The 24,692-nt window shown below is 42.6% G+C and overlaps 5 protein-coding genes across 5 annotated transcripts in view; 2 read left to right on the forward strand and 3 right to left on the reverse strand.

The window, feature by feature from the left end:
* LOC108579536 (heterogeneous nuclear ribonucleoprotein U-like) overlaps window positions 1-4,324 on the reverse strand; it is a 5,473-nt gene extending 1,149 nt beyond the window's left edge. The window contains exons 1-8 of the mRNA XM_017943097.1: window positions 4,195-4,324; window positions 2,574-3,667; window positions 1,980-2,172; window positions 1,154-1,890; window positions 953-1,081; window positions 710-878; window positions 398-649; window positions 1-314 (exon numbers count right to left, since the gene is read on the reverse strand). The exon at window positions 1-314 is cut by the window's left edge and continues 1 nt beyond it. Of these exons, the coding sequence (XP_017798586.1) occupies window positions 1-314; window positions 398-649; window positions 710-878; window positions 953-1,081; window positions 1,154-1,890; window positions 1,980-2,172; window positions 2,574-3,667; window positions 4,195-4,324 (3,018 nt within the window). The remainder of the gene's footprint in view (window positions 315-397; window positions 650-709; window positions 879-952; window positions 1,082-1,153; window positions 1,891-1,979; window positions 2,173-2,573; window positions 3,668-4,194) is intronic.
* A 669-nt stretch (window positions 4,325-4,993) lies between these two features.
* On the forward strand, window positions 4,994-5,949 carry LOC108579682 (REM2- and Rab-like small GTPase 1). The gene is made up of 4 exons (XM_017943268.1): window positions 4,994-5,090; window positions 5,171-5,436; window positions 5,525-5,661; window positions 5,742-5,949. Exons 1-4 carry the CDS (start codon window positions 4,994-4,996, stop codon window positions 5,947-5,949), a joined length of 708 nt encoding a protein of 235 aa, XP_017798757.1.
* A 630-nt stretch (window positions 5,950-6,579) lies between these two features.
* Window positions 6,580-16,484, forward strand: LOC108579546 (mitochondrial cardiolipin hydrolase). The gene is made up of 4 exons (XM_017943109.1): window positions 6,580-6,890; window positions 6,971-7,155; window positions 7,243-7,512; window positions 16,443-16,484. Exons 1-3 carry the CDS (start codon window positions 6,637-6,639, stop codon window positions 7,506-7,508), a joined length of 705 nt encoding a protein of 234 aa, XP_017798598.1. The 5' UTR covers window positions 6,580-6,636; the 3' UTR covers window positions 7,509-7,512; window positions 16,443-16,484.
* LOC108579545 (serine/threonine-protein kinase SBK1) lies at window positions 9,912-12,644 on the reverse strand. Its single transcript, XM_017943108.1, has 2 exons — window positions 12,607-12,644; window positions 9,912-11,490 (listed from the first exon to the last, which is right to left on the reverse strand). The coding sequence occupies exon 2, from the start codon at window positions 11,488-11,490 to the stop codon at window positions 10,327-10,329; it is 1,164 nt and encodes a 387-aa protein (XP_017798597.1). The 5' UTR covers window positions 12,607-12,644; the 3' UTR covers window positions 9,912-10,326.
* Window positions 13,597-14,923, reverse strand: LOC108579502. Its single transcript, XM_017943046.1, has 3 exons — window positions 13,972-14,923; window positions 13,775-13,912; window positions 13,597-13,703 (listed from the first exon to the last, which is right to left on the reverse strand). The coding sequence occupies exons 1-3, from the start codon at window positions 14,921-14,923 to the stop codon at window positions 13,597-13,599; spliced, it is 1,197 nt and encodes a 398-aa protein (XP_017798535.1).
* Window positions 16,485-24,692: the final 8,208 nt, after the last annotated feature.

A 24,692-nucleotide genomic window follows, 5' to 3' on the forward strand; every position in this document is an offset into this window, starting at 1 on the left:
AATTGGAGCCCTCGATCGAGAACCTTGAGTGGAAACCAGAGCTCGACCTCTGTCGTTTCCTCCTCTTCTGTCAGCATTACCGCCCCTTCTATTCATTCCGCGATGCACGAGTGGAATAAGCGCACCTCTCCTTCTTCTTGGCATTGGGTGACCATAACCACTTCCGTGTCTCATATGTCCTCCTCCTCCTCCTCCTCCTCCACTCCCACCTCCTCCGCCTCCTCCTCTTTGTTGCCTGTCTCTCCATCCCATATTACCACCACCACCACTACTACCACCTCCACGCCAAATGGGGTTACGATTTCTTTCAGAATCTGCATACGTTCATTTTTTTAAGGACATTGTTTTCTATGTTACAATTTTTAATTAATTTTTTAATATTATTTGTGATTCTTACAATTATTTCGCCTGTCACGATAATCCCGATTGTCTCTGTTGTCGCGATTACTCCGTCCTTCATGCCGGCTTTCATGGGAATATTCTGATCTCGTGTCAGTTCGTGTTCGTTTACTCATTTGCCGTTCACTGTAGCCAGCTTCTTTTGCTTCTGTATTATACTTTTCTATAAGCTTTCTACCCTCTTCTTGGTCGAGTTCGACCCAATTGACAGCATCGAAGGATTCACCAGCAACTGGAGCTCTAAAACTTGCTGAAAAAATACACTATGTGTTATAGCAAGTAAAGAAACAGTAGTAACATCAAAACCTACCTTTCATTTCTAGAAGCATAGAATTTGTAATTTCCTTGCCGTCGATCGGTTTGTGTTTCATAGTACGTGACATAAATTCTTCCTCTGATGGAACTATAACTACTGCTTTCCTCTGGTATCCACAGAAGTTCTTCATTTTACGTCTTTGTGCGGAAGGATATACGTTTGTCTGCAATCGATTTAATGTAAAACATGAAACGAACGTCGAATAAAATGTCGAGCCTCTTAAAATCAAATCCATACCTGATCTAGAATATAATTACGTCTTCTGGTTGAAGCCATTTCGATCAATCTGCCTAACGCGTCGGTACATTTGTCAATAAGTACCTTCCATTGTCCATCGTATTCTTCCTTGTAAGATAATTCAGGGTCCTTGAAAAATATTATTTATTAAAAACATCTACAATTATCCAGTGACATAGTTACAGGGCGTATAATACACACTTTCATTTTATTAATTAGACTACTGAGCCCTAGGATATTGTACATTTTCTGTGGATTTTCAGTTGTGTATTTCGTTACCCAGGTAGTTTTCCCGCAAGCAGGTAATCCACACATCATTATTACTTCGCATTCTTCTTTCTTTTCTGGTCTCCGTGGACCAGGGATTTTATACTGAGACTCTACGTTTCCAATCGAAACGTAGTCCGGTAAAATTTCCTCTGTCCATGGCGTCTCTTGGCCAAAGTTGCAAGCAAAGCTACAATTTTTACTCAAAATGTGCGGAAATAATGGTTTATCACCTAGGTCTGCTTTAGGGATACTAAATGCTGTGCCTTGATCTTTTCCATTAACCGTGCACGATAATATAATATTATCAGATGTTGCATCGAAGTAACATCCGATGACGTCGTCTTTTCCAAATACAAGTCCGTAATCTTCGTACTGATTGTCAGTCAATTTTTTTCCGGTACTGCTATATCCAAAACTAAAATTCTCTTCTCCAAGTTGCATCGACGTATATGGAGTAGACCAACCAATGCGAAGAACATGCGGGTATTCTTCGTTTCCTGCATTGATGGTGCAATGTTGCACTATTTTTGCTTCATAGTAAACTTTTCCGCAAAGAAAACCGTATGATGCTCTTGCACCAGCCCACATGTGCGAAAATCCGTCGTTGTGCATAGGTGTAGCCGTAAAAAATCCATCTTTATCGATAACCAGATTCAAATCAGAATCATCTAAAACATAATAACAGAATTTTTTAAACAATTACCTCGATTATTTCAAGAGACGTGATTTAGTTATTTTCGTTCATATGTCAACATACACCAAGATAAAATTAAAGCTGAATCGTCGATTTCTGGTTCGTTTTCGGTGAGAACGGGTGGAGGCGAATCATGACGATCTTCCAGAGGACTAAACGACCTTTTCCGCTTTCTACCGCTGACAACATTCGTACTTCGTTCTTTCATATCTACATCTGTATCTTCTTCGTGTTTTATTTCTGACATTTCTACATCCTTTCCACGTAAACGAAAATAGGTCAATGATTAAAAATAATATTTCCTGTAGGTACAGTAACATTTTCATGTAACAAAATGTAGAGGACGCAATAGTTTCGAAAAGCATCCGCGATCTCAAACGTGCACTGAAAATCATCTCCCACTGTATCATTCGAAATTGAAAATTTTTTATTTAAATTTCATGTTTTAACTGGAGTCCTCTACATTTTATTGAGATCGCGGATTATACCAGATAAAGTACACAGCAAATAAAGCCAATGAATATTGTACAAATAAATGAAGTATAACATTTCAGGTGTTACTACAAAGTCAAAAGGTATTCTACAGGGTAACTTAAAATTAAGATGCAGGTAGCATATATTTTGAAACTAAAAATAGAGTTTTTTTTTTAAATATACCTGTTCATCTTGTTTTCTATCAATATTACTGTCCTCCTCCTTCTCATTACTGGATAATGCCTCTTTGTCTTCCATGAATTCATCCTCAGCTTTTGATTTATCATTTTCATTGATGTCTACATCTTGTTCTTCCTCCAATGAATCATTTGTTTGTTCTGTTTCAGGAATGTCATTACCAGATTCTACAGTATGAGCACTATCCATAGGTTCTACATTTTTCTCATGTTGGATAGTTTCATGTTTTGTATCATCTGATTTATTACATGTATCATTAATTGTAGTTTCTGTATCATTTTTATGCACATCTGAAGCAGTATCTTCACTTTCTTCTATCACATCTGTGTCTTTTGATGTTTCTTGAATTGATGTAATTACTGTTGTAGATTGTTGTTTTTGATCCACATCATTTTTATCATCTGTTGATTGTTTTGAAGTTGAAACATCAGTATCGCTACATTTAACAGGTGTTTGTACAGGTGATAATTGTAAATCCTTTACATCATTCTCATTTTTATTACTTTCTGTAACACCGGTATTTTTTATTTCATCTTCTTTTACAACTTCAACAGAGTTAACATTTTCATCTTCTATACTTGGCAATAAATCTTTTGTTTCTTTTTCTTCATTTTTCTTAGGTGATACAGGCTCTTCTTTCTCTACTGCAGTTTCGTCTTGTACTGCACCTCCTTCTTGCAGAGCAGCTTCTTCTTGCGCAGCAGCTTCGTCTAGTATAGCAGCTTCGTCTAATATAGCAGCTTCCTCTTGTGCAGTTTCTTCTTGTATGACATCATCTTGCAAGGCAGCATCTTCCTGCAAAGCAGATTCTGATGCTGTAGGCGATGATTCACGAGACATATCATTTTGATCTGATTTTTTTGGAGATGTCCTCCTCCTAGAATATGAAACTCTAGAGGTTCTTCTCTTTTTTGTTGCAGGATCTTCCCTTGGTGTAACAGGGGCAGTTTTAGATAATCTACTAGATTTTTTTGGTGTCTGTGGTACTTTTGCTGATTTTGATGATTTCTCATCACTTTCTTGCATCGTATCCTCATGTGTGTTTTCCGTATTGGCATTTGCTTTTCCCTGATTCACCTCTATAATTAAAAAAATACAGTTATGTTGCAACAGTACAATGGTCAAACATGTACCATTAAAACTGGAGCAATTATACTAAAGTGTACATTTAGATAATGCATGATTTCATTGCAATTACATTTTGAAACAAACAGACGATAAGATAATTAATGGAATTGTAAAAAAGAAAAATTTGTTGGCTAGAAAATCAACAGAAGGGAGACGTAGTGGCGTCGCGCGTACAATTCGCACGTAAACAGAAGAAAGGCGCGCATAGTTTGCGCCTGCAGAACGTTGCAAATATCGGAGAAAAAAACATTTTGCGACTATTGATTATTTTTGAAAAAGACAAATAGGTTATCCTCATCTATTCTAAGATGATTTAACTGTAAAACGCAACAGAAAGCGTTAAGAGAATTATTACCGCCTGATTTGAATGTTTGTCAACAATGGAATACAAAAATATGTAGGTCATTGGATAAAGATTGACATGCCTAAAAAAATTCGGCGCGGTTTAAGATAAGAACATGCAAAAAGAGGAGCTTACGGTTTGCATTTTCCTCTTCTAAGGCCTTACGAAGTCTCTCAACAAGCACTGACTTGACGCCTTTCGTATCGAGTCCACGCTGTGAGAGTTCTAACCGTAATTCGACCACTTTTAACTTTTCCGGATCCATCGCGCGTTATATCTCGCGGTTTCTTTTAATTCACGCACTTTTATCTAGCGGAAAATCTTACGAAAAGCCCATACACGCGCCAGTGACCCGCGTTAAATATACAATATGGCGATACAACTGCAAACAACGCGTTACGTGTTGTAAATGGATTTTATTGGTCAATGTGGCATTTATTTGAACTAACGCCAACTTCACTACTAATAGAATTATTTTTCTCCATTGCATTGGTATACTACAACAATTCTTATTGGTTCCCTTAAGGCGGGATTTCATTTGATTCGTCGAGAGATTACGTATGCACACGAGATTCGTAGAAACCGCCAGTTACGTAGTAAAGCGCGTACCCAGGTTGTAGGATTCATTGAAACTCATCAGTTGGCGAAGGTGGTAGAAGGAACAGGGAAAAATAATCTTGTCGCTAATTTTCACTAGTTGATTAATTTGCAGTAAGAAGAGAACTTTCCACTGTGCCCTCCTCTCTTTCTTTCCTCTGGCCTTTTAATCAGTGCAACTATCTAATCGTTGAATGAATCAGAGTACATATTCTTCAAGTTAGCGTCACCGTACGGTAACCTCACGAAGGATCTCGCGTTCACCTTGTGGTCGTCAATGTTTATCCAAGGTTTATCAGGTTTTCATATTGTTTTCTGATTTTTTCAATCATTTATCATGAACGCAATAAACGTGAATTGGTTGCATTCTGTAGAAGGAGAATCGTTAATGCATCACTTTTATGTAAATACGTCGAAGAAGAGGAGATTTTACGGTAAACAGTGATAACGAGAGGAACGAGTTTTCACTTCACGGAATCGTTGGATGTCGTTTCATTTTTGCAACATCTTTTAGGTATTCTCGAAAGACCACCTTTACCATCTTCGATAGAAGAAGTTACATACAAAATTTTTATGATCGGTAGATCTGGGGTAGGAAAAACGTCGGTCGTGGCACGTCTCGCTGGAACATTAGAGTCCAGTAATTATGCGGAAACTAACGGGATAAAAAAGACGAATGTATTTTGGCCAGTTAAGATATGGGACAAAGTTGTGTTGTTTAAATTACAGTTTTGGGATACTTCTGAAACAAGTATTAAAAAATACAATCACATATTGCCTGTAGGTAGGATACTAGGAGGATTTACAAGAATAGACTGTTAAAGGATCAAATTGAATCTGAACCTATCGATATTATTGAAATTTTTAGGCTTGCAAAGATAAAGTTGATGCTATATGTTCAGTATTTTCTTTCGACGATGCAACAGGTTTTAATGATGTTCCATATTTGATGAATACTATGGCAGCTATAAAAGAAAAGCCAGCAAATATAGTAATAGGAACAAAGTAATTTATTGAACAGAGTTCTTCACTTATTTTCTCTGTGTAGCCTAAGGTGTAGCTAACAGGGTGCCGAAATTTTGTAGATTTAAACCATGGTCCAGTTCTACCATAGAAGATGCAAGGATAAAAGAGTTTGAGGATAAATGGAAAGTTAAAGTTATCAGAGTTGATATAAATAAGCTTTCTACAAGGTCTGAAGTATTTGATTGTTCTTATCAGTTGAATGCTATATGTAATATTCTATGGAATAGAGATAAAGAATTTATATCTAAACAAATGGGACAAAGTTGAGCAATTTAAGCAACCAGGTATCAAATTTTGAGGATAGCTGCAAGAACTTTTTTTTACCTGAATTTTAATAAAAGTGAAATATTTATAATTGCGTATTGATTTTTTTTTTTTTTTTCACCTAAACGATAGTAAGTTAGAAACATTGACCTCAGGATAAAAAATGTTTTCAACGTAGTTTTCCGTTGCAAGTTTTGGCGGGAATTTAACGGTATAGAGTTGGTAACACTTGTACGCAACTTCGGAAGAGTCAGGTGTTTGCTAGTGGCGGCAAAGTTAGGTGCATGTACGTTGATTCGTGTCTTTTATCTTTCGGAATAAGAATTAAAACTCTTTTCACAGGTACGTTGCATCGTATCTATTTCGATACAAACAAATTAGAAAATTGTAATTACTAATGTAGCGCCTAAGCATCGATATTTAGGTTATAACAGCATATTAACGTACAATTTATACGTATCTCTGTGTATTTTTGTACCAACGATGGTCATTGTTAAGATAAAAAAGCCTCGAAAGTGTTGGTTCGATTATCAGATCGAGTCGTTGTGATAATATTTTAACTGTTATTTTATAACGACACTCGAGCGCTCTCAGATATCACGTGATGCGTAGGCGCGCGTAATACAAAATGGTTGCATAAGTTCGATTTGAACGAAAACCCGTTATCGGTTTGAAAATTGGATTCTAGACATGATAAGTAAAAGAATTCTGTTAATGGGGGGAGCAGTGTTGACCACCGAGCTTATCTGGTATTTGTACAGACGTTTCGGTAGTTTCGAAGAAAAAACTTGGATTGTCCGCGCAGTATGGAAGACGAACGCTCGCAAATCGAAACAAAACATATCCAAGGTGATGTTTTTTTCAAACGAGTCTAACCTTTGCCGGGCACACGCCTCTAGCGACGAAATCTGCCTCAAAGACTGTTGTCCAGTTCGGTATTTGAGGTAACGCGTGATTGTTCGTCGAGTTTCGAAATATATACAATCAACGTAAAGGGCCTGTTAATGTCGTATAAACGTTACAGAGAGGTGGAAAGTTACATAAATCGAGCGGAACGGAGTTTGGACGTTTGCATGTACATATTAAGTTGCCAATTACTATCGAATGCCATCGTGAACGCTCACAAACGAGGAGTGTTTGTTAGAATAATAATGGACCGTCATATGGCTTCCAACGAAAGTGCGCAAACAGCTTTATTTTACAACAACGGTAGGTAATACTTGAATCATTCGTCATTAACGACATTTGGTTCGATACCTTCTCTCCGATCAAACGTTAAAATTACGCGCGTTTCAGGTGTCCCGATTAGATTGAAAGATCTAGGTGTTCTGATGCATCACAAGTTCGCGATCGTGGACAACGACATAGTGATTACCGGTAGCATGAATTGGACGATGTCCGGATTCTTCGGAAATTTCGAGAACCTGCTGGTGACTAATCACCGTTTACTGCTACAGCCGTTTATCGACGAGTTCGACAGTTTGTGGAAGACGTTCTCAAATTTCTCGAATATGTATTTGGAACCATTAATCGAACCATTGGTCGCCAACAGTGGCCAATAATTTAGTAAGTGTTTCTTTATCGTTGAAATTTTTCATCTGGAATATCGAAGCGAAAGGCGTTCTCGAGAGCGTTCGGTTTGACGTCAAAGAAGCCGAAAGAGAGGTCGTAAAACTCGAACGCATGTTAGCGGTAGGAGGTGTAATAACGTATGCAGAAATACTTGGGGAGATAGAATGCGCGTGGTATCGGTCAACACGTGTGAAAGAGCACGATGCAGCTGGGGAACGCTGCTCTGGACACACAGGTCTAGGCGATACGCGTCCCGACGCGACGTGACGCTGCTCTCATCGGCCGATAAAAGTGGAACATTGTCCGTATATATAAATAGGTTAGCCTGTATGAAAATAGACGTCGGGCTGTTGGACCGGAGGATCGATGACGAGATCCCCGGCGACGAGCCGTCCGTGGCCTCAACTTTCTTTCCCTTCCTCTCTCTGATACTGGAAATTCACGGTCTCTCGGTGTTGTGTCGTCACACTACGCCTCACTACGACGTTTGCCATTCTTTTTTTTTTTCTTTTCCTCCCTCGTTAGTTCCACTTGGTTTATTCCGTTCCGTGCGTAAGGATTATTTAAGAGTTCACAATCGAAGGAGGGAAGGAGTTATTGAATCATAGGTACCGAGTATATCAACGGGTAATAGTACTTCCTCGTCACTCGATATTGTTTGCATCCACGTGTAAGCACACACGCACGTTAGTGCACGAGGTGAATACGTTGGCACGTTGTATGAAAAGCATGTAGCTTGTGAAAGCAAACGATTAAGAATAGCGCGCGATGCGTGGAAATAGCACGGTGCAAGCCTAAAATACTCATTGTATCCAGATACGTTAAAAGCCGGATGCACGTTGGCGCAGCTTGACGTTTGCTAATCTGCTTTCTCTGTATCACGTCTCACGTTCAATAGCAGAGGGAACCGTATTGATATTTAGGAAAATGCACCGTTCTAACCAACGTCCAAGTTGTTTCTCGCATTTCCTCCATCCAGAACACCATTTCGAAACACGGCCGCCAACTCGTGCGATATATTTTCCGATTCCACTTTGGTTACTACCACCAACCACGAATAGGTTCGAAGAAATTCGTGTTCGGTAGCAACTGATACCTTTCAATCTTTGATTCACCTTCGACGACGAAGGTACGATTAGCTATATAGGAAATAAGCACAAGACTCGAGCAAAAACTAGGCGTCTCGTAGGTCAAGGGTGTGTCAAATCGGACAAGTGGCACGTTCGCGATGCCCGCGGATTCGAGAAAAGGAAAAGGTTAAAGGTCAAGTATTCCTCTATGGTACTCTTAGTTGCTGCTGCTGCTCTCTTTTCCATTTGACTCGCTGGGATAGAAGGACAAGAAGAAAGAAAAATGTTTCGCATACAGGTAGCCGTTTCGCTCGTTAAAACATTGCGGAGCGCGGGGCATTCTTTTCCCGCAACCCTTTCACCTCCCTCGAGGAAGCAGATTCCTTTTAAGCAAGCGAGCAGTTTCGTTAGGCTGTTTGGATATTTTTTCCTTTGAATTTGAACGTTCGAAAAAGCTCGAATTTGCCAGAGGTATAGTAGGAAGAGAGAGAGAGAGAGAGAGAGAGAAAGAATACTATCCTTGATAGATTATATCGCAATTATTTTTAATGCATTTATTTCGATATCGTTTATATAGAAAACATCGCTTCGCGTTAACGGAGACCTAACGCGTTTTAGTAGTCGTTGCACATTTCTTCCCCGTTCGTTTCTCCATTATCTACAACGTGACATTTCTTTAAGTTCTACCAGTTACAAATTTCGCACACGTAGGGGAAGAATTGCGCATTATTACGTATGTATAGCCTGCTGATTTATTTGTTTTTTTTTCTCTTTTTTCTGTTTTCTTCTGTGGTAACATAGCTCTACCAAATCGTGTATCACCGATCACTTCTATTATTCGCTCCTTCTACCCATAAATTGCTAGAAGAATATATGCGCGCTATGTGTGTATGCATACGCTCTATCGCTTAACGACACTAAATACCACTTAATTTCTGTTCGAGTTCTTTGAAATTTCGCTCCATCGGAACGTCCGTTCCCGTTTTTTTTTTTTTTCACGTGAGAGATCGCTTCTTTTTTTTCTTCCTCCTTTCATACACGGAACGGAACGGAACGAAATCCTTCTTCGATTCCACGCAAGGCCTCGTACAGTGACCCCTACCGGTTACCGTTCGTTACACTACATACAATTATCATAATGTAATAAATTACTAGGAAATCCGCAGTCATTATTGTCTCTATAGTCGACACCGAATAACACCGATCGCAGTTTACGCTCGCGTTCGCCGCAGTCTTAACGAGTTTTCTTTTTTTTTTTTCTTTTTTATCACATTCGTTTCGTAATTGTTTACTTGGAAAAAAGCAGAGAATCGCCCGTGTGTTGTGTGAGTGGAGAAGTGGATCTTTAGGCAATTCTCGTCTCGAAGCTGTATTCGACGCGAAAGGAAGTGTACGAAAGTGGCTGGTACGTGAATACGTGTATATACGCAGATACATTCGTGGATAATTGGTCCGCTCGTAGAGAGAGAAAGGAGAGAAGAGGGTAGGGATTTTATCGGTCGACGTTCGTCGTTCGTCGTTCGAAATTCGGCGCGAGGGTGTGGAAAGGACGAAGCGCTCGTTGGTAGCGTAAGAGTCACGGCGAGTTCGTCGCCGGCCTTTCGAACGTTGCTTTGGCACATTGAACAGGGGACGGAGCGCCGTGTTCGTCGCGGGCGGCCTCGAAGCCACCGAAACTGCACTTTCGTTGGTGACGATCGCTTCTGAGGCAAGGTTCGCTAGAAGCTTTTACCATCTCTCACATACTCTCTGTCCCGAGGCTACCGACGAAAGCCGGTTCGGCGATGTTCGAGTCGCACTGCATCACCCACTCCCAGATCCTCTTGGTCACCACTTTTTGATCGACCGTCGTCTCCAGTCCGTAACTGTTGAGAAGCTTCCTCAGCCTGTTCTTGTTCTCGTCCACGTTCCGTTGATCGTCCAAGATCGTGTCCAGATACAGCAGACTGTCTGCTCTCCTAGCTATACCCTCGCTAGCGTCTACCAACGTAGAAGTAGCGCTGTGACTGATTTTGTTCACGCACCACGAGTCTTTCAGATACTTGTTGATTTCCGTGACATGCGGCCTCTTCTCCGGCTTGTGCTCGAACGTTCGCCTAAAGTATCTGAGTAACCTAGGCGTGAATCTTCTGAACGTCGGCGGAACTTTGGTCGTCCTCCTCTTGAGCCATCTCTGGAAGGCCGAGTAGTCCGGATCTTGAATGAGATCAGCCGTCTGCCACGGCGGATTGCCCGTTAGACAGACGAAGAGGACGATGCCGAATTGCCAGCAATCGGCGCTCCTCTTGCACGCGTACCTCTCGTTTTTCACGATCTCGTAGATCTCCGGCGGTTGAAACGGCAACCAGGTGCAACGAATCTTGTTAACTAGCGTCCCTTCGCGTCTGGTACACCCGAAATCGCAGAGCTTGATCTTAGACATGTCCAGCGCGAACACCAGCACGTTCTCGAGCTTGATGTCTCGATGTGCCAGCTGTTTCGAGTGAATGAAATCGAGCGCGGAGCAGAGCTGACTAGCGATCCTCTTGCACGCTTCCTCGCTCAATCCTCCGGCCCTGACGTTGCCCGCGAGATCACCGTACGGGGCGTATTCTTGCGCGAACACGAAACACTTCTCCGCTTTGAACGCGACCGCGTACGAGCACAGAATGTTCGGATGCGGGCTCAAATGGTACGAGTAGTGAAACTCGCGGAAAAAGTCCTTCTCCGTGGTTAATTCTTGGTGGACGGCTTTCAGGACGACCCTCGTGCGCGTCGCTCGGTGAGTCGCTAGTAAAACTTTGGCGAAACTCCCCTCCCCGAGTGTCTTCTCCACTTCGTACTCCTTGGACAGTTCCAGCTCCTCCAGGGGAACCTCCTGCACTCTGTGTATTCCGGACTCCTTTTTCTCGTGTAGTTTCATCTGCAACGAAAAGAGAGGACGCTCCGTTATACACCGGTAACCCTGAAAATCGATCGCTCCTGCTCCAACCCCCGTGTAATCGGTAACGTTCGATGAAAAAGTTTTAGACTATCGTCGAGTTGCTCTCGCACGGCTAATCAACCGCGGAACACGTTTACCATCTTGGGTAGGCTTTCGTTCCCTACCGATTCAACAATCGCCCTAAGAATCGCCCTAAGAATCGCCCTTGCCCTTGCTCGTTCAAACACACTAGGTGTGACGTTCCAGACAGGGCTTTCGTTCCCTACCGATTCAACAATCGCCCTAAGAATCGCCCTTGCCCTTGCTCGTTCAAACACACTAGGTGTGACGTTCCAGACAGCTGAAGCTCTCTCTCTCTCTCTCTCTCTCTCTCTCTCGACAACGATACGAGAAGAAGTTGGAGAAATTGGAGAAGATTGGCGGGTACGGGCCGTGTAGGCGAACGGCGAAGGACGAAATATTGGGCGGAGAGGCGAGGGGAGTATGCCGGAGGTTGGCCGGAGGTTGGCCGGGTGAACCCAGGACCTTTTCAGCTGCCTAGATCAATAGCAAGGATTTCGCTGCGGCAACGCGCGTCAAACCGTTTCGTTATCGTTCCACCGTCGTCGGCGATTCCCTGGTTCGGATTAAAAGCCCACCGACGAGGGAAAAGGAGAAGGAACGATTCGTTTCGCTTGGAGAAAAATTTATCGATCGTTTGGAGCGCCGCGCCGTTCCGTTCCGTTCTGTTCCGTTCCACCCGGTTCGTAAGCCACTTTTCTCGCTCGGTGATTCACTTTTGTGGGAAACGATTTACGTTTAAACTTCTCCCAGTTCTCATCTCCAAATCGTTCCACCGTTTTCTTTTCTTTCTTTCTTTCTTTCTTTCTTTCTTTCTTTACTTCTCTGCCGGTTCTCACTGGTTCGCTCTGACAAGCTTTTCGACGCGGTTATATTTAGCATTTCTGTTTACCGGGGGCTATTTTAACGCGTGCGAGAGATTAGCGAAGTAATATTTAGGCTTATGTCTTTATGCGTAACGAGTATTTCGAGAGAAAGGCCGAGGAACGAGAGGGGGGAGAGGTTGAATGAGAAAAACCCTACGTTCGAGCTTACCACGATAGTAGTAATCCGATGGTGAACGACGAGAAAGGTGTCACAATTTTCCACAAATGATCGCTCCTTTGAACGGATGGCCCTTCGGTTACATCTTCACTGTAGCACAATTAACCGGGTAACTAAGCGAAAAACGCGGCGACGTGTTGGATTGTTGGACTTTTCACGTTTCACAAAAATCGAGAAAAACCGCAACGTCCCTCGATGTCACATTTTCAGCAATGCGCGTATGTCGCGTCTGGAGTCGTCGCGACGCCCTGCGTCGCTTTTATAGACCCGGCCGACACGCGCAGACGTAGATCGGAAAAGGGTACGGAACATCGATGCGGGGATCAAACATCCCCGTAATTCCTCCGCGATTAAACGTTGCATGTTCCGTTAAATAACCGCCAGATGCTTCTTTCCCTCGATTCGGAAGAAATCTTTCGAGACTGTTTCTCGCCGGCGCGTGTATATCCCGTCCCCATCGGCATATGTAACAGTACTTATGTATGTACATATATCGCGCACTTCGCTTCTCGGGATCGCGGAGATCGCGGAGATCGCGGAGATCGCGCCTTGCCCAAATAATACGCGTACTGCCCGAGGTGGAATTTCATTTAAACCAGAAAGTATTTTTAAAATGTATGTCAAGTATACCATGTCCATAGGGATGGATCGTACATACCAGTGCAACGCCGGCGATATCGGAGATATAAATAGAGAAAACCGTTACGGTGGAAGTAGGTAATACGATGTATCGTGTAACTGTTTCGTTTCGATTCGTTAGAGCCGATAGTACCGCTGTTAACGCCGACGTTGTCCAGATCTACGCTCCCGAAGATCCAACAATTTTGCGAAAAGTCACTTTTCTTCGAATCTGCCATGGGGTTCTCTTTATTCTTCAATTTGTACACATACGATAAATTAAACACAAGTATAAACGTCCAGCGCTATACGTATACAATACAACTAGTCTGAAATACTTTCGTTAAAGCGTAAAATGTACTTTCAGCAGCTACACGCGCTACAGTAGGAGCACGAACTAAAAGAGGAGCTAGAATCGGAGGAAGACGATTCGTCGGAGAAGTCGTTGCTGGAGACGATCTGCCCGTTTTCTGTAAGGAACAAAGTGCAGAGTAGATGAACCGCGAATCACGGAAAGGTGTTGAGAAGAAGAACAGCGTACCTGGACGATAACGCATTTGTTTGACGATGCGCATTACGTGGTGATTAAACTCTACCATAGCTCGTTCCGCTTTTTTCTCGTGCCTCCGAATTTTCCTCCTCTTTCGTCTCTCCCGTTTCTCGATCAGTCGTTTTCTCTCTGCAGGACAAACGGTCGATTATTGAGAGCCTGCAAAATGAGAACCACAAACCGTTTACCTGTGTTGCCCGTTCTTTCCTCCGTTTTCTTCGATCTTAACCGCGTTAAAGTCGCCTCGTTGCTTTCCACGCTCTTTTCTTCTTTAATCCTCGTCGTCGTCGTAGCGTCGCATTTGCGTTTCACGCTCTTCTCAGCGGCTACCGATGTGCTACAGCAGCTGCCGTTGAAACGCTTCGCGATAACACCTTCCTTCCCGCTGGAATTGCTAATTCGCGAACTGTCGCGTTTCGGCGTGCTGGTTAACACCGGCAATTTCGAACCCGTGCTGTTAATCGGCGCACTTCTCGCACCTCTCATTATCGGCGCTACGTATGCTGGTTTGCGTATCATCGAGACGTTGGCTCTCGCTCTTCTCGCCTCTCCCTCAGGCTTTCCTTTCGGTTTCTCTTCTCCTTTCTTACCAGCGTCGCACTTGGCTTCTTTTATCGCCCCGACGCGTTCATTTTTACGCGTTCTGGAAGCATTCGCGACTTTCTTCTCCCCTTTTCTCCTCGCGATGTTTCTCGGAAGATTCGCCGTTAATTTTCCAACTTTCTTCGTCTTTTCCTCCGACACGTTCGTCTTCCCACTCTCGCTCCTTCTCGAGGCTTGTTTTTCACTCTCCTTCGGTTTTCGTCGTCCCCCTTCCGCCGCTGCCCCTCCGTTGGTTCGGCTCGTCTCGCCTTTACGAGTCGTTCTCTTACCATCTGTTGTTAATGTCGACGATAAAACGCTGGATTGGTGGAAGCATGTGAAAGAGGTTCCTTTCTGTTGCTCACCTGCGGGGGCGAGTTTCGGGTTGACGGCGACATTTTGGTTAAATTGGTCGAGGATGTTTTGCAGGAAATTGTGCTGGACGAAATCGTTGATCTGATTCCAAGGATTGGCCTCGAGCAGTTGATCCATATCGAGGAGACCGTCGATCGCGGGGAACGAGAGGGAGGCTCTTCCTAGAATCGACTTGCGGTCCATTTCAACAAAGGGGAACACGCGTGAAAGGTGAATAAGAGGAAGACCTCAAGTCGAACCACGAAGTGAACCTGCGTCGGTACGCGTTAGCGTAGACAGATGAGAGAGAGAGAGAGAGAGAGGCAAAAAGAAACAAATACAAGATCGATTTTGCTCGGTTGCTTACTTTCAAACTCCCGTTCTACGTCAGACCCGTGTATTTTCGGTTTTCTCTCTTTCCAGATGAAAACGAACGCCGCCGTTAGCAGAGAAAACGAGACGCGAATTCACGCCCGCCTCGAACAAAACGACTAATTTAAGAATCGCGAAAACTCGCTCCCGCCTTCCGACTTGCAACCAACCTACACCCGCTTTCAACGAAAACTCGATCGTTACTGATTCAAATATATCCTAGGTTCTAGGTAATGAATCTCGATTATCAGGAAAGGTCGCCGCGTCCCAGTTGTGTGTGTGTGTTTATTCTAATTTAACGGTTATCGGGAAGGCGGCGAAACCGTTCCGAAGCATTTTGAACGATTTCAATTTTCCTATTTCACCGAGCGAGGAGCTCGGCAACGAAAGAAAGTTAAGTGTGACGCGAGGAAATGTCAAGGTACGTGGACCGAGTGACGTCACTTCTTTCCCTGCAACTTGTCCCGAGTTTACGCCAGCGGGGGAACTAAGCCTCGCTTATAATAGCGTTTAATCGCCTGGAAGAGGGTTCGAATGACGTCACTTTGCGATATCGGCCGTCTGTGAATGTCGTTGCACCTGGGACTCGATTACAGTCCCATTCTCTGCGTAGGTACGTTCGATAAAGGAAGAGGAAAAAGACGAGAATGCGTGTATCTTGTATATCTGGTCTCGGAACGGAGTTTCGAAGAATCTCTCGTTTCTAGATAAATAGGTGTAATCGTGTGTCGGACCCCCTACAGAGCTCCCAATATCTCTTCCCCTTCTTCAAATAATATTTACGCGTTCAGAATTATTCCCGCACTTTGTTCTCGACGTCGCAACTTCACGCCGACATTCAGCATGCCTAGATATCTATTATTTCAGTGCCTGGCCGATATATTTCCTCCAAGTGTCCAACTATCGTTCGGATCTTGTATAAAAGAACGTAAATTCTTACGTATATATTCCGAGCACGCAGTTCAGTTCCGAACTGCGACTGCATTTTTTCTCCTCCTCCTCCTCCTCCTCCTCCTCCTTTTCCCGCGAACGATCGTTTTGTCGCGCGATCGGCGGAGATATCGGGAGGCGCGATCGAAAAAGGAAACGATCCGACCAAGCACTGCCCCGGGGCGCTTGCTTCGCTCATCGAAATAAAACGTCGATTCATGTTGTCGAACCAGTGTCGCCACGTGTTGTATCCGGTGTATAAAAGTATCGCGATCGGTGCGTCGGAATCAGGGAACACAGTTGGCCGCGGTTACTCGAGCGAACATGATCGAGGTAAGAGATCGAGAGAGAGAGAGAGGAGGGGTCCGTTTCGATCGTTGCTAGGATTGTAATTAAACGGTACATTTTCCTATCGTTACAGATCGTCTTGCTGTTCGTCGGTGTCGTTGGAACTTTGGCGGCTGGTTTACTCTGCTCTTCCGGGCTCGGAAAATCTCGACGAGAAGACCATGCCTTTGTCCAAGTTGGTTATCCCGCCGCAATCGCTGTCAGCCAGAGAGGAAAACCTTCCTGGAACGAAAAACCTCGCGGAGAAACGTATCCCCGAGAAAATTTTGCTCAAGTTGATGCAATCACGGGAAGTCGATCAGCGAAATCCTTGAACGACTCGGTGAGATTTGCAACGGACTCTTTCCGTGCAATCGTAGATATTAAGCTAGTGTTAAAGGGAAATGTACCATCTTATACGTAGTTCGTTCGGAGCTAATTCGTCGGACGATGCCAATATTACTCGACTACATTCCTTCGCGTCTTCCTTACTCCATCTGCGCACTTTCCTTTATTTTACCGTGTTTTATTGCAAAGTAATTTATATGCGTCGTATAACTATACTCGTGCGATAAGACGTAAAATGTTTGTTGCAAAGAAGGGAAATAAATTTTAATTGAACAGAGAATAAAGTCACTGATACGTCCTAATACCAGTTGCTGGTTCTTAATAGATCTACTTATGCACACATGTATCGTTCAATGTTTTTTTTTTCTTTTTTTTTGTATCACGGTCGGACACGTGTGCTGCTTTACCATTTTCATGTCACTTTCGACGTTACCGACTTTCGAGGCTTGACTCTTTTAGAATTGTTAGCTTTATCGACTTTAGCGGGTGAGCTAAATGTAATTGTTAAATCACCACGTTAAATCGTAGAGGGCGCGAGAAAATCAGTGCTGTGGAGATATCAACATCTGGCAGAAAAGAGGAAGAAAGATGGAAATCGTAGATCGTTCAGGCGCAGAGGCAATCGAGCGAAAACAAGAGTCGAGAAAGAAGATTATTATTGTATTTATATTTTTATCGATTTATGGCTAAAAAGTTACTTGGTGAAAATATATTTGAGTTACTGTGAAAATACTCGTACGGTAAAAACCTACGTACGAAGACAGTCTCCTGTTTCCTACTTTTCGCTGGAGTAGGTAAAGTAGAGCACGTCTCGTAGCAATCTGCGTAGCATCTGCTTTTTTTCTAAGTAAATATTTCAGCCAACGTTACTTCAAGCAAGACGTGCAGGATCAACCTAACATCAGACACGAGGTAAAGGATACCCCTTGCGTCTTACAGGACTTTCTGTCCAAGGCTTTCGAGTCGACAAGACTCTTACTATTTTCGTGTCGTTACCAACGTTACCGATTCAACATAGAATAGGATTACAATATTAGTAGTAATTGGAATTGGAATTAAACTTAACTATGAAATTACAAATAAAAAAGTAACATAATTGTTTATCAGTAGATGATTCATCATATGCGCGAGTTTTACTGTTGTCCAAAGATCGTGAAGAGTTTTACTCATGCGATTCAATATACGTAAGTATTTACTTACAATTAGACGGGCTCACTACGAAAGATAACACGTCGAGGTATAATACAGAAACGAGTTAGATAAGGAAAGAAATAACGGTAGACAAGGATAGTACTAGAGGAATGAAACACGAGTTGACAAGGATAGCAATAGTGCTGTGCGTAAGACAAGGACAGAAACAAAATGGCGAGTGTAACCTGACACCATCTCGTGTTTGGAGACGCGCACTACGATTTCTTAACAGGATTACAGAATACAAACAGAGGTATTAGACAAGGAAAGCACTAGTGTGCGACAAGGATAAAGAGAGAACGTTTCCTATTGGCTGGCGGGAGCCCAAGCTCCACCAATCACGGACTAAACCAAGTCGGTCGGTGAAAAATCATTAATATCTCATTAATTACGATGATTCTGTGAACTTTTAGAATTGAAGAATAAAGTGTGGACCTTCAGAAACTTTCACATACACCTTTTAGTTCTCTAGACCCTTTCGATAATTAGTTATTAATAATTTTAATACGTGATGTCGGGAACGATACCGCATACCGTCAAGTGTCTTTCCGGATTTTCAATAATTTCATAGCTTTCTACTAAATTCTCATGCAACTAACTATACGCGCTTGAAAGGCAGGTCCGTTAGCTACATTCTTCTATAATTTTTATTAACATATCTCTGATGGTTTGATAGTTATTTGACATTCTTTAGCTGAGTTCTTTCTTTCTTAACACACGTCGCATTCAAGGATATCACATTTCTGTTATTTCCATGGAAATTCATTGTTAATTATGCACTTTCAAGCAAGTAGAATGTAGAATGGACTTTTCTCTACATTCTGCAATGAGTTTAGTAACCATAAGTGGGGGGGTTTATTAGATATTAGCAATTGTTTAGAACAGTTGACTATGCATGAGAACAGTAAATGGGGGACTCTTCCATGTACCGTCTAGTAACTCCTAAATTAAACCGAATATGTTAATAAAAATTATACGAGAATGTAGCTAAAGGAGTCACCTTTCATATGCAGAGGTACAGAGTAGACAAGGATAGTATTAAGCGAGTTACACATGGAAAGGAAAAGGGGTAGACAATGGTAGAAATATAGCCGTGTGTTAGACAAGGAAAGGAACGGGGATAGACAAGGACAGAAAGAAAAATGGCGGGTGTAACCCGACACCATCTCGTGTTTGGAGACGCGAACTACGATTTCTTAATAGGATAACAGAATATAAACAGAGGTATTAGACAAGGAAAGCACTAGTGTGCGACAAGGATAGAGAGAGAACGTTTCCTATTGGCTGGCGGCCATCTAAGGTCCACCAATCACTGGCTACATCAAGTCAGTCAGGGAAAAATCATTAATAACTCCATAATTGCGACGATATTGTGAACTTTTAGAATTGAGGAATGAAGTGTGGACCTTCGGCAACTTTCAAATATACTTTCTAGTTCTCTAGACCCTTTCAATAATTAGTTATTAATAATTTTAGTACGTGATGTCGGGAACGATACCGCATACCGTCAAGTATCTCTCCGGATTTTCAATAATTTCATAGCTTTCTACTACATTCTCATGCAACTAACTGTACGCGTTTGAAAGGCAGGTCCGTTAGCTACATTCTCCTATAAGTTTTGTTAACATACTCCTTGCAGTTTAAATGTTATTAAATATTATATGAGAGAGTCTCCTTTCCATCGTACTCGAGCATAGTCAACTCTTATAAATAATTGCGAATATCTACGAATATATTTACGAATTGTGAATTTTTAGTATAGAAGAATGAAGTGTGGACCTTGAGCAACTTTCGCATATAGTGTTTGGTGCACTAGACCTCTTCAATAATTAGTTATTAACAATTTATTAGGTGATGTCGGTATTGATACCGCATACCGTCAAGTGTCTTTCCGGATTTTCAATAATTTCATAGCTTTCTACTAAATTCTCATGCAACTAACTATACGCGCTTGAAAGGCAGGTCCGTTAGCTACATTCTTCTATAATTTTTATTAACATATCTCTGATGGTTTGATAGTTATTTGACATTCTTTAGCTGAGTTCCTTCTTTCTTTACACACGTCGCATTCAAGGATATCACATTTCTGTTATTTCAATGGAAATTCATTGTTAATTATGCACTTTCGAGCAAGTAGAATGTAGAATGGACTTTTCTCTACATTCTGCAATTAGTTTAGTAACCATAAGTGGGGTGGTTTATTAGATATTAGCAATTGTTTAGAATAGTTGACTATGCATGAGAACAGTAAATGGGGGACTCTCCCATGTAACGTCTAGTACCTCCTAAACTAAACCGAATATGTTAATAAAAATTATACGAGAATGTAGCTAAAGGAGTCACCTTTCATATGCAGAGGTACAGAGTAGACAAGGATAGTATTAAGCGAGTTACACATGGAAAGGAAAAGGGGTAGACAATGGTAGAAATAGTGCCGTGTGTTAGACAAGGAAAGGAACGGGGATAGACAAGGACAAAAAGAAAAATGGCGGGTGTAACCCGACACCATCTCGTGTTTGGAGACGCGAACTACGATTTCTTAATAGGATAACAGAATATAAACAGAGGTATTAGACAAGGAAAGCACTAGTGTGCGACGAGGATAGAGAGAGAACGTTTCTTATTGGCTGGCGGCCATCTAACGTCCACCAATCACTGGCTACATCAAGTCAGTCAGAGAAAAATCATTAATAACTCCATAATTACGACGATTTTGTGAACTTTTAGAATTGAGGAATAAAGTGTGAACCTTCAGCAATTTTCACATATACTTTTTAGTTCTCTAGAACCTTTCAATAATTAGTTATTAATAATTTTAGTACGTGATGTCGGGATGGATACCGCATACAGTTAAGCACCTTTCCGGGTTTTTAATAATTTCATAGCTTTCTACTAAATTCTCATGCAACTAACTGTACGCGTCTAAAAGGCAACTCCTTTGGCTACATTCTCATATAATTTCTATTAACATATTCGGTCTAGTTTAGGAGTTATTAAACATTATATGAGAGGGTACCCTGTACATCGAACTCGTGTATAGTCAACTGTTGTAAAGAATTGCTAGTATCTAATAAGCCACACCACTTACGGTTACAAAACTAATTGCAGAATGTAAAGAAAAGTCCGTTCTACATTCTCCATGCTTGAAAGTTCGCAACGAGTCATGCATTTGCATTGAAATAACGAAAATGCAATACGCTTGAATGCGACGTGTGTAAAGAATGAACTCGCCTAAAGAATGTTCAATAACTATCAAACCACAAGGGATATGGTAATAAAAATTGCAGGAGAATGTAGCTAGAGGAGTTGCCTTTCAAACGCATCTAGCTAATTGCATGAAAATTTAGTAGAAAGCTACGAAATTATTGAAAAACTGAAAAGATACATAACGGTACGCGGTAACGTTCCCGACATCCCGTACTAAAATTGTTAATATCTAGTTATCGAAGGGGTCTAGCGCACTAAAATGTATATGTGAAAGTTGCCCAAGGTCCACTCTTCATTCTCCAACTCTAAAAGTTCACAGAATCATCGTAGTTAATGCGTTATTAATGATTTTTCACCGACCGACTTGATCGAGCATTTGGGATGTGGAGCTGAGAGACCTGCCAGCCAATAGGAAGCGTTCTCTCTCCCTCCTTCTTGCACACTAGTGCTTTCCTTGTCTGCAACCTCTGTTTATATTCTGTGTTCCTATTAAGAAGTCCGTATTTCGATGTGGCCAAACACAAGATGACGTTTTTCTTGAACTTTCTCTAAGTTTAAAGATTTCTGTATGTGATAATATTCAAATGGCAATTTAGATATGCAATTCAGAGCTTCTGAAACTTCTTTAAAATGCTATTAATTCGAATTTTCTCCCCTTTTACAGTCTAGCGAGGAGTGTCTTGGCGACAATTATTCAAAATAATTATCATCGGGGCTTCGAAACATCGCCACAGGCTTCATACTTAAAATCTAACGGCATTTCAACGGGAGGAATATCGGAAATCACGCAGTTTTCGACTGGAAGTGTTTAATTTGAGGAGTCTAGCAGGACGAATGATCAGAGAGATTGTTCCACTGGTTTTCAGTCCACCGTGGGCATTCAAAGCGGAAGGATCGATAATGTAGATTATTTATTAGAGTACAAAATGCACGTAGTAGATGTTTAAAATTATCATTTATAATAAATTTTTCGTTCTTTTAACATTGCTTATAGCGTAGATACTGTAATAAAGTTTTTTAACTTTATTAGTAAAAAAGTAAATAAAGAAATTTGGTCATTTCCGAGTAATGACGAAAATTCAAGGAATTCTCGAGGACTTTAGCACCGACAGAGTATATTCGCGAGAGGAATTCTCGAGGACATTAGCACCGAACGAGTATATTCGCGCGATTTTCGAAAACTTTCTCTAATTTCCGTAGTTTTCGCTCGAATTTCGGGATTTTTTCCGATGAAAAGCATTCCTGGTGGTTTCTGTCATTGATTTATCGACTTTTGCAACGGGAAATTGTTTAAACAACGGGTTTTTTTGCAAAAACAAATGGATTTGCAGTGTAAAGGAGAAGTAAGTAGACTGTAAAATGCTGTACACTTGTCTTGTAAAATGATTTTTCTCATCCGTCGACTTTACCATGTCTCATGGTCGGCTGCGCGTGAAGTACCATACAGGCGTGCGCCTGTAGCATGGCAGTTCGCGTTACCTCAGATGGATAACAGCGGACACTGCCTTGCTGGAGCAGCTGCGTCAAAGGTGTGCACATTTCCTCGGGGTTTTTCAGACGAGGATTTTGCAGTAGTCGGTACGACGAATAAAAAGATCGATTTTAAGGGAAACACGAGCTCGTAGGTTATCCTTGGTCGCGAATCATCTCACTTGTCGGGAGATGACTCCCTTGGTTCGTTCGAGGTGATCGTACGAATCAAGTCCTTTGAATATTCTACCTCTGTTTCGTAAAAATTAGTTAAAAGAAAACGGAAAGGGAAGGAAGGTTGTCCTTTATGTACTTTCCTTAGAACACGGCATCGTCGTACGTTGCGCTAACGCAGATTAATTGGTGCTGAACAGAATCCCTTTGTGCCACGCGCGCCCCTTCTGTGGCGGAAAACTCGAGAGAGAGAGAGAGAGAGAGAGAGAGAGAGTTGAGAGAAGGGAAAAGGCGTTTTCCTCTGTTACTTTTGTAGTTGCCCGCTTGTTTTTTCCGCGCGGAAGGAAAATTCGTCGGGCAGCGAAGCGAGAGGAAGAGAGATAACGGAGGACCGGCGGTGAACACAGTTACGAGGGGACAAGAGAACAATTTCGATGGCTTAACAAATAGCTTCGTTATACTGTCGTTGCCACGCGCGATAGAACGAACAGATTGTACGCGCGATCGATTATCAACGTTCCACGATGGCCGATTTCCTAACAATCCACAGAATTATCCTACCATACGGGTAATCGCGTTACTTCATCAATTATCCGCTGACGCAGCACGCAATTAAGGCAGCGAAACACCAACCGATAACCTTCGCTTGGCCATACGTAATCGCGAGCGATTCGTGTGGCGGAACGAGAACAAGGGAGAGAGAGCACGGTCTGTTTTGTCGGAAAGCTCTGCGGGGGCCGGTCGCGTTATTTTCCTCTGGCCGACGCGTCGACGCGTGTCGGATGCGTTTGAATATATCGATTTAGAAGGGGGGCGGGAGGGTGTCCCGATAGTTTCGCGAATATGCAAATGAGCGTAACCGTCAAAGGCGAAATATGCATATATACCGATTTCTATACGTTGCTCTGGTGTCTCTCTACCGCGAATCCGTCTTCCAGCCTATTCATTTAGATCGTTACCCCGTTTATTTACCCGGTCTTTCCACCTGCACTATTCTCCCGAGCGATTCACGTGCAGAAATAGGGAAGCTAATTATCTGAGCAGCAGGAAGAAGGAAGAGAGGATTATCGAGCGCGTCCTCCAAGTCGCGGCACAGTCGGAACCACGGAGAACGTTAGTCCGTTTCTCCTTTTACTCGGTTACGTAGGGGGACCATAATAGGGTCCCGAAAAGAGTAGAGCAGGCGGTGGTGGTGGCAAGTTGGGGAGAGTGGATTTCGCGTCTTCGTAATCCGGTGACGAACGGGCGACATTGTCCGTTCGTTCGTGTTTCCATGTACGGAAGGAATAACGGCGGAACGATACGGGAATTATTTTTTAGCGATCGAAAGAGGAGCTGCGATTCTGTCGATGAACGATGATGCATCGACGGACGACGATTGTTCGGGAGCCCGTTAGCGCCCGTTAGCGCCCGTTAGCGCCCGTTAGTAATCGGGATTCCGTCTCCCTCCTCTTCCCCTTTCATGTTCAGATCACGCGATGATACAGGAATGTCTGGGATTCCGAGAGCGATGGCGTAGAGCTCTTGGTTGACCCGGCATGGCCATTATCGTGATTACATTAGGTGCTATCCTACCGGGTAACGTGGAGTCGTGCGAACCACCTGGTTTGCCGAGCGTACAATTCGATGCAATCGGAACTCGGATCGCCAGATAGCTCGATTCACCGCTATCTGATGTCCTTTCCACGATTCCAGTCTCGTTTTTCCATCCAGCTCGCATCACGGCTTCTGTGTACCACATTACCCTACAATTTCCCGACCGACTGTCTACGCATTTCGTTCCTAGACATTCCCCGGAGATCGCGGCGAGGGACTAACGTTTTATAACTTGCAGCTTCTCCGGTGTGTCGTATAGTTGAGTTACCCAACGGCTATTATGTAAATAGCGATAGATTAGGTTCCCTCGGATACTTCTCTCTCCGTTTTCTCTGCCGACGTCTTTCATAAGAGAATG

Source organism: Habropoda laboriosa, unplaced genomic scaffold (genome assembly GCF_001263275.1).
Source record: "Habropoda laboriosa isolate 0110345459 unplaced genomic scaffold, ASM126327v1 scaffold33, whole genome shotgun sequence".
Lineage (NCBI taxonomy): Eukaryota > Metazoa > Arthropoda > Insecta > Hymenoptera > Apidae > Habropoda > Habropoda laboriosa.

Coding starts and splice junctions, on each gene's coding strand:
- LOC108579682 (XM_017943268.1), top strand. CDS start 4,994: ATGAACGCAATAAACGTGAATTGGTTGCATTCTGTAGAAGGAGAATCG. Junction 5,437..5,524: donor AATACAATCACATATTGCCT/GTAGGTAGGATA, acceptor TGAAATTTTTAG/GCTTGCAAAGATAAAGTTGA. Junction 5,662..5,741: donor AATATAGTAATAGGAACAAA/GTAATTTATTGA, acceptor GAAATTTTGTAG/ATTTAAACCATGGTCCAGTT.
- LOC108579546 (XM_017943109.1), top strand. CDS start 6,637: ATGATAAGTAAAAGAATTCTGTTAATGGGGGGAGCAGTGTTGACCACC. Junction 6,891..6,970: donor TGTCCAGTTCGGTATTTGAG/GTAACGCGTGAT, acceptor TAAACGTTACAG/AGAGGTGGAAAGTTACATAA. Junction 7,156..7,242: donor AGCTTTATTTTACAACAACG/GTAGGTAATACT, acceptor CGCGCGTTTCAG/GTGTCCCGATTAGATTGAAA.
- LOC108579545 (XM_017943108.1), bottom strand. CDS start 11,490: ATGAAACTACACGAGAAAAAGGAGTCCGGAATACACAGAGTGCAGGAG.
- LOC108579502 (XM_017943046.1), bottom strand. CDS start 14,923: ATGGACCGCAAGTCGATTCTAGGAAGAGCCTCCCTCTCGTTCCCCGCG. Junction 13,913..13,971: donor GGAAAGAACGGGCAACACAG/GTAAACGGTTTG, acceptor TTTGTCCTGCAG/AGAGAAAACGACTGATCGAG. Junction 13,704..13,774: donor ACAAATGCGTTATCGTCCAG/GTACGCTGTTCT, acceptor TGTTCCTTACAG/AAAACGGGCAGATCGTCTCC.